Raw genomic sequence first — 10,854 nt, 5'->3', positions numbered from 1 at the left:
GGGGCCGCTGGCGGCAGCCGGGCGCGCGCGGGGCCGTTAGCGGCAGTTAACGGCCGTTAGGAGCCGTTAGGCCTGGCGCGGGGGAGGGGCGAAGAGRGCGAGGGCCTGGGAGGCCCTCGCGGAGCAGCGGCCCTTCCCGCGCTCCAGCCGCCTCCTTCTCCTCCATTATTAGCGCTGTTATTGTTGCGTTTTCATTTATAAGTTTTCTGCTTTACGGATTCTTCCSTTTTACCGTGAGAAACGGCCCTGTAAGGGGCGCTCGGGACACACAAACGCAGCCGGGCGCGTGCGGGCCGGGCAGGCCCCTTGGAGGAGTCCCCTCCTCTGCGCGGCTTTGCTGCGAAGCGCCGGTGTCCCTGGACCCCGTAAATGGAGCTGGATGCCCTCGATGGCCAGCTGATTGTTGCGTTTTAGCCYCCAGATTAGTGGAAAGAGAGATAAAGTTGCTGCTTGTGTTTACAAGAAGTAGTGTTTYGAGGCTCTCTGATCCTGTGGCAGGTCAGGGCAGCCTGGAGGATGAAGCTGAGACCTCAGCCAGCCAACGCCAGGAGCTTCTTTCAAGCTGCAAGTTAAAATTATGCCCTGTCCATGTAAATAATAGACTTTATTGCTTTTGTTTGGGTTGCTTTGCCCTGCTAAATCTTGCTTAAAGGTTTTCATCTTCAGAATTAGAAGTCAAGCTCCCTCTTTCAAAAATCTTTCCTCCTTGTGAGAGTGACATGTTTTTCCTGATATAAGCAAGAATATAAGGTTAGACTGTCTTTAGATAGCCCTTTTTTTAAATAGGTAGTGCAGCTAAAGGTCTGTCCCTCTTGAAGACTCATTTTCCAGTGCGATGAACCTCTCGACTCCTCAGACTTCAACTGAGTGGTTATTTAAAGTGAGCGCCTGGACTAACACCCCTTTAGAGCTTAACGTTTGTGGCCTGTGTTAAAAAAATAACACTGCTGTGAGWTTTCTAGACAAGTGAAGACTTTTAAGATGCAACTAGCTTTGTGTTTTGAAGGGAGCAAAATATATGGGCATTCTTAAATCAATCTAAGGCTTATTTTTTTGCTGTCTGAAGCACAATCTAAATCTCATTATTAGCAGTAGAAAGGCCAAGACTCGTGCATAGGATTTTCTGTAGTCAGGTTTGTTGGATATGTTTAAAACTGGATGATTAGTGTATTTTTTTTTTTTTACTATCAGTGTGAGAAGAGTCACTGAGCGTTGGCAGTGAATCTAACTTTGATGTTGGGAAATATGAGATATTATTTATCATAAACAGTCTGTATTTTACACATTTTTTATGTTTTTTTTTAAGGCTGTTCAGTACCTGAAACAAAATTGACTTTACATTAGGTCTCTGTTCGTTTGTCTTCTACTTGTATTTCTTCCCAAATAATTCTTTTTGTTTGTTTGTTTTTTATCTTACAGCAATTGGAAGACTGTGTGAAAAATGTAAGTATAACTTCTGCATATAGTTGCTTGAGAACATTGGTGCATGACTAGAGGGTACAGTTTGGATTTGGGAATTGGGTACTATTCTTGCTTTACTGCTAACTTCTGGCAGGAACTTGGACATAACACTCTGAAATGGTGAGAGTTACTGCTCTGCTGCAAGCATAAATCGATGAATATTTATAAAGATAAGTGCTCAAATAGWTTGCCGCACAAGTGTATGTTATTTCAGTGTATATTCTGCCAACATCTTGAGTCACTGAAGCTGTAATGACTTCTTGATGGGTTCCTTGTAACCTGTTTGTAATGTAAAATGATCAGCCTGATCACTTCAAAGCAGGAAGACGAAAAAGGTATTTTTCAGAATCTGACTTCTTCAAGCTTTCCCAGAATCTAGGAGCACAAGAAATGGAGAACAAAGCCTCCTGGAGCTAAAGCAGATTAAAAACCACAGAAGCTAATGCAGTTTTCCACTGTGGAAGAAGGAGATTGCTGAGGCATTAGAGAGGCACAAGATGAGGCATCTTGTAGGGGCACTGTACAGATGGAACCAAATGACTCTTAACTCATAAATAGCGTAAAATAAGTGAAGCGAGGAGAAACTTTGAGGCAAAGGAATTGTGTTCCAAGAACAATTCAGCAGTGAAAATATAATGCCTCTTAGTAGTAGCTGCGGGCTGTCACGATGGAGATTTAAGAGCAGGTTAGATGAGCTGTTTGGGGGAGTTAGGATTAGATGGCCTGGGAACTCTGGTAATAGGATACAAAGCCTTTCATCTCTAGGTCAGCTTCTTGGATAAGGTCCAGGACAGCAAAGACTGTCAATGGCATCTGGTGACTGGCTGTATGATATGAGTGCTTGAGTTTCACTCAGTTCCTTGTGAGAGAGCCGCTTTCCAGAAGTTGCTCTTGATGTTTATGCCAGTTTGCCTTTTCCTTGGCCTTCTCACAGTCGAAGGATTAAAAAGCCCACAAGTACAAGCTCTTATCTCATCTCTTTGAGGACACCAGCTCCAGACAGTTGTCAATGGGGCACATTGTAGGGAAGGATGCTGGTTCTGTGGGTCYTGCTGCTTCTTGACTTTTTTTTCCTCCCCTCAAAAAAGTTAAGGAAAAGCTTTACAGTAAAGGTAGTGCTATGATATAAGCAGGTGTTGGTTAAACACAGCGGATGTAAATTAAGCTCTCCTCTGATTGTCAATACAAGATTTCAAGATTTAAATCTAGAAAAAAAAAAGAGGGGGGAACAAGTACCCTGCAATACTCAAGTCCGCGTGCAAGTACAAAAGGCTCCCTATGATAGTAAAATAATTTCTGCTGTATTATCTTGGACTGTACAAGCAAGTTCTTTGACCTGGAGGCCGTTTTTCTCCTACGTGGGGGTGCAGAGGAGGGCGCTGTGCAAGCAGCGGGTGTGCTGTGCTTTCAGGCGATGGCAAGTGTGTGATCTGCGACTCGTACGTGCGGCCCTGCACGCTCGTGCGCATATGCGATGAGTGCAACTACGGTTCGTATCAAGGGCGCTGCGTGATCTGCGGAGGGCCGGGAGTATCCGATGCCTACTACTGCAAGGAATGCACCATCCAGGAAAAGGATGTAAGTTGTCATCCCGTCTCCTATTGAAATGGTTATGTGTCTCTAATAGCTTAGAACTAGTGAGATCAGCAAGCTTTGGCACGTGGGATACATGGGTTCTGCTGCCAATGTTGCCGCTGTTTTTCACTGCATTGCATCTTTTTGCCCCTCTTGCTTTTTCCCTGTCTTTGTAAAACATGTAGAGAGGGCCTAGGAAGCAGTGCCCTGGTTCTCCTGTGCCCTTCATCCCACAGGGTCTCTCAGTACTATGCWGTGCATATTTGTAGTTCACTTCCTCCATGCACCACTTGTTGCTGCGTTACGTTGCTTTCTCACTCATCTCAATCTGCTCTACCAGAGTCAAAAGTACTTCAGACTCTGCAAAGGCTGATGTTTTGGTAGGAGCAGAACGTAGCTAAAAGTCTGTGATCAGACCCTGAGCAAGGACGTGTGTGGTACTGTAAGACCTACGAATCCATAAACCAGGTTGTTTTCATTTGGAGTAGGAAGTAACGTTGGATATGGAGTCCCGTGTCCTTGCTCTTTTAATATGGTTCTCTGCGTGTATAATTTCTGGGATCTTTTTTTTTTTTTTTTTAATCCTTATCTGGAGTGGCCTTTATTGTAAGGACTTCTCCCAGCACTTTCTTGGTGTAATGATCCGGTATTTTTGTAGTCGCTGCAGTTTAATCTTGCCATACTGAAAGATAAAGAGAGCCRGTGGACTTCTGCAGTGAGGCAGCTGTGCTTGCTAATATCCTTTCCAGTGAACGCGGGATGTGAAGAATATCACCTGCAAAGGAAGTAGGAGAAAGAGCTTAAGCAGAAGCAAGAACACAGCTCTTAACAAGAGCTGGAGTATCCCCACAACAGGGATCTGATGGCTGTCTGAGTGTCTTTCTTTTTGGTATTAATAAAGGACTCTTCCTTTTTAATATAAATAAGGCCCAATGACCGAGACACTCTTTTCCTTTGCTAATGGCATCTCCAGCGCACCGTGATGTTGGCAGTGAATATGCTGAGGGAGAGGTTCTGATCTGTTCAGAAGAACAGGTTCGTCCGAGTTGCTGGTTTGATTTTCTGCAGCACCTCCATTTTCCTCTAGAGGCCTCCTGCGAAATTCAGGACAAGGACAGGCCCAGTATTAATTTAGTCATAAGATCTGACAACCATAATTATCTTACTATCTAAATGACGTATTTGAGTATAAATGCTGTGATGGTGGTGCTGCCTCTTTCTTTAGAAATGCTGTGAGAAACAATAAATAGTTCTTATTAACTTATCTTTGGAACCAAGGCACTAGATTTGATGAGACGTGAGACTGTTTAATTTTTACTGATTCCTACGGRTGCTGTGCAGGTATTTTTCATAACCCAGCCTAGCTCTCCTGTAACTTGTGTGTGGGTCAGATCAGAAGCAGCCAGTTGCTCTGCAAAGCAGGATTGTACAAAATTYAGAGCTGAAGCAGCAAGAGACCCACAAGTCAGAACTGAGGTACTCTGACAAGTGGGTGAAGACTGCTGTGAGTGAAGACAGTGGATCTGTACCAGCAGACTCAAACGTTAGGGGCTGTTGCAGATGTGAAGCTGCAGATCTGAACTAGCTTGGCTGGATTGACTTGCAGAGCTGACAAGTGCTGGAACAGCTTTAGGCTGCCCGGAAAGCTGAGAGGTACATGTCACCCTTGTGGTAGCTGGGGCTGATAGGAACAGGAAAAGCAGATAGACAGAGCTCTGTGTGAAGTTCTAACACCTCAAGGTTGGAGCCAGAGCAAGTGACCTTCCTTTGCTTCCAAACAAAGTGARATGGGTAAAGGAGCAAGGAAGGCAGTTTCAAAATGGGTGAGGTGGAATGGCCCTGGGCACAAAGCGAAGGGCCTGGTTTCTCTCAGTTTATCCCGATGGAGGGASGTAGGAGGTATTATTTCCACTTAAATTCTATTTGTAGCTAGAGCCAAAATCCTGCATGTTATGTAGGACTGCTGCAAGTTGCAGAAAGCAATCCTTTCTTGGGGACAGGAACATGCTCATATGCTGCCTTCTTGTGAGGAGGTGGAAAAAATGAACAGAGCCCTGCAATAAACCTGTCAAGTTTGTCACCGACTCCCTGGGCTGTGGGAGGGAAGACTTGGAAGAGTCCTGCTACTGAGTTTCAAAAGCAGATCATGAGATAATGGGTTGTGGCAGACATACGGGGAAGGAGTGAATTCTTTTTCCCCCTCTCCTGCTATTTCTGCTGTGCTGACTCTCCCCACGAGGCTGCTTCTCCCGCACAGCCGCAGATACTGGTGGGGCTGCTTGTTGCAGCTTCCACAGTGGCTCGCATCTGCCCAGGGCCTTTCTAAATCTAATCCATGGGGCCTTGCACCACTATTAGGAACATGTGTTTCTCTGCCTGCTGTGCCCTACAGCGCAGCTGCCATCGCCAACTGCAGCGTTTCACCATCAAGTGGCCCTCTGGCAAACAGAGAGGCAAATACTTCTTATCYGTATTCAGCTGCTTGCAACTACACCTGTCCATATCCCTTTCCTTCTTTCTGGGGCTGGCTGTCTTGCTCTCTATGGGAGCTGGGATATGAGACCTTCTCCGTGTAGCTGCTGTGCACAGTTCTCCTTCAGGATGACCAGAGCCTCTGCAGGAGTCAATCCAGAGTGCAGGAAATCAGAGGTTCAGTTCAGCTGTCGGAACTGAGAAGGGGTCTGTAAACACAAGAATGGTTTGGTGACAGCTAAAGCAACCAGATTCTTTGTCACTAACATTAGGAAAGTTTATTCCTCTGGTCCCTATAAATTCCATGTATCTTAATTTAGAAAGAATCTGGTCTTGAGGCACTGAGCACCCTCCTYGTTAATCAGCATTGCCGATGTTATACAAGCTGTTTTCTGCCTTCATCCTGAAGGAGACTATGTGCTAGAGCAATGTCAGAAAGTTGTCTATCCTCTTCTCTTCCCACTCTTTTACTGGTAGTAGCCAGGGGAGTTGGAGGGCAATTTGCCCACACARGGATCTGAGAGGAGCATTAATGGCAGGGCAGGGGGAGGGAATTGGGGACCTGCTGAAACTTTTGTGTGTGATAATATTGTTTAGTTTGTCCACGTCCTACCTCTTTTTTTTTCTTCTCTCTTTTTTTTTAATTCCAGCGAGATGGTTGTCCTAAGATTGTCAACTTGGGCAGCTCCAAGACAGATCTCTTCTACGAAAGGAAAAAGTACGGCTTTAAGAAGAGGTGATCCTACCTGTGTGTGGCTGCAGCTCYGGTTGGGTTGGCGAGAAGGTTTTGGAACATCTCTGGACTTTTTTTTTTTTTTAATTGAAAACAAAGTTGATCTATTTTTCTGAAACAGTACAAATTCAGTAGCTTGGTTAAGGTTGGAGAAGTTACAGACTGAGTGGGGACCATGGCTAGAGCTGAGTATCAGAAAGGGTGGGTGGGAATTGCTGTCTTCCAGCTTTCCARAAGCTTTGCTGGTTAACTCAGTAAAAGCCAAGAGCCCCTTCTGGGACCACCCTGCATCAGTTCTCACCAGCCCCCTCTCAGTTAGTAGAAGTCTCCCCACAAAGCACTGCTGAGGACAGAGTGCCAGCCCCCGTGTCCGACCCCCAGCCCAGGATCTTTCCCTGCTGCCCTTCTTTGTAGGGAAGCTGGCAGTGCTCGTGGCTGGCGCGGCCTCGGCACAGCACAGCTCTTCTGTGCTTTGTCTGATGGATTAGTCCAAGGCCCTGTATGTAACTCTTCCTGTAGCATGCACACCAATAAAGCTTTGACTTTGGGTTTTTATATTTTGTATAACAGGAGGATTTCTCTCTGGTCATTCTCTTCYGAGCTTCTCTGGAGCTTTCTGGGGGTGCCCAGGGTTAGTCCAGCCAGAACTGCACCGTGGCTTATCTGGTTCCTGGCGGGCTCTGCCTGTGGCCGTGCGACCTTGCTGCAAGGAGCTCCAGGGAACGCGACCGCCTTTGTGTGCGGGTGATCCCAGCCACTGATCGTTTTGTCCCGTAGCGTGAGGATCGCTGAGCTTGTAACCCTTACCCGAGCTAACGCGGCTCTGGGTGTTGTTTCACCGTGCAAACATCCCATCCCTGTCTAAAACCTCCTAAGCTATTTGACTCGCTGTCCTGTTCTTGTGAATAAGTTAAAGCCTTCCCYGCTGTAACTGGAAACCAACTATTGTGTTTGAGGCTACTGGCTGTATGCGGGCTGAAAACCAGAGCCAGCTTTTTTTGTCCATGGCAGCGCGAGCTCCGAGCGCTCTGTTTGCTCAGCAGAGGCCTGTGCACCGGGAGCGTGACCCACCGCGCTCCCCAGCCCGCGAGCTAAAGGCCAAGCTCTCCAGGCCCCACGGAGCCCCTCTGCTTGGAGCAGAGTCCGTGTGCTGCGCTGGCAAGATTCCCTTTGCACAGCCCCAGCACGTAGAGCCCCTGTTATCCCTCTTCCAGTATTTCAGTTGTTCCCTCAAACTTCTCTCTGGTSTAAATGCCTCTTCTGCAGACCCCCTCCATGTAGGTGTTTGAGCTTTAACATTTAACAGTTTGGGGCAAAAAGGAAAACGGGAAACCAGCAGGCAAGATGGGATCATCCCTCCTTTCAGAGTCACTTTGTGCTGCAGCTCAGCTGGCTCTAGCTGTGCCTGATCCTACAGCTCTATCAATATCACCTTTGTTCCCCCAGCCTTCCCAGCTATTTTACCATTTCCTTTTCCCAAGCTTTTTTGTGGTCCTGAGAGTATGTATCTTCCCCTCATTCACTTTTGTTTCCTTACTTGGCTTTTGGTTAATTTTTACTGTATATGGGAATGCCATTTGCCAGCAYGTTAAGAGCAACTGGTTTGTTCTTCTAGCAAACCCACTCCAAGTATTTCACCTGGAAAAAAAACAGCTGTCTCTTGATCCTGACTGGAAGCTTGTGTCAGGGCCCATCAYCAGCTATGTTATATTCCTTATTTCTTTAAAAGCAGCCCATGACACTCAGATTTGTTTTTCTTTGTACTAGTAACTCTATCACTTCAATCCAGAACTTGCTCTCAGACAGGCCACCCAGATGATCACACTGTGAATGCAAAAGGTTTATACATATCCTTTCCTTCTGGGAAGTTCCTGAAATTCCAAAAGCTGTTCCGTGAATGCAGAGGGCACACAAAGTTTGTGTTTTTTGTGGGGTTTTTCTTTTTTGGCTCTTGGAGTTGCTGTCCCTGGTGTAGGGACTCCTGGAAGACCTAATTTTAGAGCAGCTCTTGTTTCTGAGCGTTTAGCAGGATCAGCCAAGCAGGGGTTGCCATAGAGATAAAGAGTTCCCATCCTTCTCCCCTGAAAAACAGAAAAAAATAGGAGGTGATGGCAGTTATTTTCTTGACGCCGCTGGTCCCTTCTCCCGCTGCCTGCTGTGTCTGCCGCTCCGCGTTCTGGCAGCGCGGGCAGCTAAGCTGCCATTTCGAGTTGTTCTGAGCGGCTGCGCAGGGCGGAGAGAGGGGAAGAGGCTCCTTCTCCCTCCGCCTTGTTTGCTCGGACAGCGCCGGGGCGAGTGCCAAGCGCTGCCGGTGCCCGGATCAGCTCAGCRCCGCTGCCCTGCTGCTGCCTTCGGAGCACGGAGGGGACCTTGCCCTGACGCCGCTCGCTCCGACACGGGCAACGGGCACAGCTGGCGCGGCCGTGGTTTCTGTCCAGCAACGCATCCGATGCAGCCAAGGCCCCTAGAAAAGTGCAGTCTTCTTCATGAGAAAGCGATAAGCAAAATGAAACTCACTGGAATAGCACTGAGCCAGTAGGAGAAAAAAAAATAAAGGATTTTCTGACAGTACAGGAGGCTTAAGACAGATACTAGAAGGGGATACTACTTTTTCCTTCGGGGGAAAAAACRGAACAGTGAATGTCCTGCTCGTGCCTGCCCGCCAGGCTCTGGAAGGGCCTCCTGGGGCGGCAGCGGAGTTTGAAGGAGTCGGAAGAGGCCGTGCGGGAAGCGCTCGCGTGGCAGCCGCAGGGAGGACGCTCCGTACACGGAGCTAGACGCGTTTTCCTGCTGATCCCTCTCTACACGAGGGCCGCTAGTTGGTTTTCCTCTTATCAGGAGGAGGTTATGCAATAAGTGTAAAAAAATCCTTTTATTTCCAGTGTTTACACTGGGGAAGGAACGCGAGAACTCTTGGCCTGTTGAGCAACGGGCTCTTCGCTGYCAGCACTAACAAGGCTTCCCTCGCTTCGGAAACAGGGATACACGTGCCTGCGGAGTGGGGACCCGCCACGGCATGGTAACGCAGCAGCAAACTCAGCAAATAGCTCTGGAACAGTGCGAGGGACCGCGTGGACCTCGCCACGACCGCGCGCTCRAGCCCCAAGCGCTGCCCCTTTTTAGCAAGCCCCAAGGTGGGTGAGTGTCCGCGGGCTTTGCCGGCCACGGCTGCAGCCTCGCTCCTGGGGAAACCGGCTCTCCGCGGGCGCTGCCGTTTTCTCCTCGTGGGCATCAGCCGGAGAGGCCGTTTGCCGATTTCAAGGGCAGGAAGGAATTTTTCATTTCCTTGAGGCCGTCACCCGCGTGGAACGCGAGGCGCATCCAGGCGCTGGGAGCGTTCATTAGGCTCAATTACCACCCGGCGGGCTGACGATGGTGCCCTTCCTCGGCGTGAGAGGAGCCGGCCGAACCAGCTCCATGCTGGCCGCTCCGGGATTCCTGCCCTCTCGGTCCGGACGCGGGAGCTCGGCGCTGACGTCGCAGCGCCAYGGGCGAGGACGCGGGAGCGGATGCCGTGACCGGAGCCTTGCGCAGGCCGGTAATTAAAGAGCACCGTCAAGACCCCGGTATTTTAAAGAGTTCCAGGGCGCAACACCCTCTGAGTAACACCTTATTAAAGCAACAATAGAATTTAAGAAATGTAATTGCTTTTTTTTTTTTCCCCCCTTAACAATGCCAAAAATAGCCCCGTCATTTTAATTTCCTGGTCGTTGGCTGGCAGCGTGATTTTTTTGTTTGTTTGCTTCCAGCAAGGCAGGGGAGCGTTGGGAAAAGAAAAATAACTAAATAAATCCATGCCCGGGATCCTGCCTGCACCGGGAGGAGCCGGGGCCTAGTAAGGGCCGGGACGGCAACGGGCGCTCGCAGCCCGGCCGCGGTGCCAGCTCACGTAACCGCTTATCTCGCGCTGAGGCGGGGCGAGCCCTGCCCGCCCCACGCAGAGGAAACCCTAAAACACTCTGCCCTTAACACGGGCTGGGCGCAGSGCCTGCAGCGCGGCCCGCGGACGCCATGGCGGGCGCCAGGAACTACAACTCCCAGCAGCGCCCGCGCCGCGGCGCCCCGCCCGCACACGCCCCCCCGCCTCACTGGCTGCCGCARCGCACCAATGGGCGCGCGCCGCCGGGCGCGGCCGGCCAATGGGAGGGCTGTTGCTAACACGCCGCAGTTATTTTTAGCACGGGCGCCGCTCGCGCACCTTGCGGCTCCGCCGCGGCCGGGCCGGCCCTACGCCGGCGGCAGCGCACAGGCGCGCGGCGGCCAAGTAGTGCGCGGGCCGCGAGGGGGCGGGCCCCAGCACCGCCCGCCACCCCCCTCGGTGGCCGGTGCCGGTCGGGCTGGGCCGGGCGGCCTCGGCCTCCGCTTTTGCCATGGCTGCTCGTTGCCTCCCGAGGCGCTGGGGCCGGGAGGGCCCCGCTCGCTGTCCCAGAGGCGGCTGCCGCGGTGAAACCGCGTCTCGCTGGGCCCCGCCTGCCCCGCGCCTCCGCGGCGGGTGGGCGGGGGGCCCGCGAGCCCCCCAGCTCCCCAGGGCTGCCCCTGCCCCGCGCTCCCCCTCACGGGAGCGGCGCCCGCCCGCGCCGAGCGCCCTCCTCGCCCCGCTCCTCCGGCTCGGC

General features: G+C 50.6%; 1 protein-coding gene across 1 annotated transcript in view; it reads left to right on the top strand.

The window, feature by feature from the left end:
- PHF5A (PHD finger protein 5A) overlaps window positions 1–6,796 on the top strand; it is a 10,559-nt gene extending 3,763 nt beyond the window's left edge. The window contains exons 2-4 of the mRNA XM_026038279.1: window positions 1,345–1,443; window positions 2,873–3,039; window positions 6,159–6,796. Coding sequence (XP_025894064.1) covers window positions 1,345–1,443; window positions 2,873–3,039; window positions 6,159–6,248 — 356 coding nt within the window. The 3' untranslated portion in view covers window positions 6,249–6,796. The remainder of the gene's footprint in view (window positions 1–1,344; window positions 1,444–2,872; window positions 3,040–6,158) is intronic.
- Window positions 6,797–10,854: the final 4,058 nt, after the last annotated feature.

Source organism: Nothoprocta perdicaria, unplaced genomic scaffold (genome assembly GCF_003342845.1).
Source record: "Nothoprocta perdicaria isolate Ctin4 unplaced genomic scaffold, notPer1 scaffold_206, whole genome shotgun sequence".
NCBI lineage: Eukaryota > Metazoa > Chordata > Aves > Tinamiformes > Tinamidae > Nothoprocta > Nothoprocta perdicaria.
This window is presented reverse-complemented; position numbering and strand designations above follow the sequence as displayed.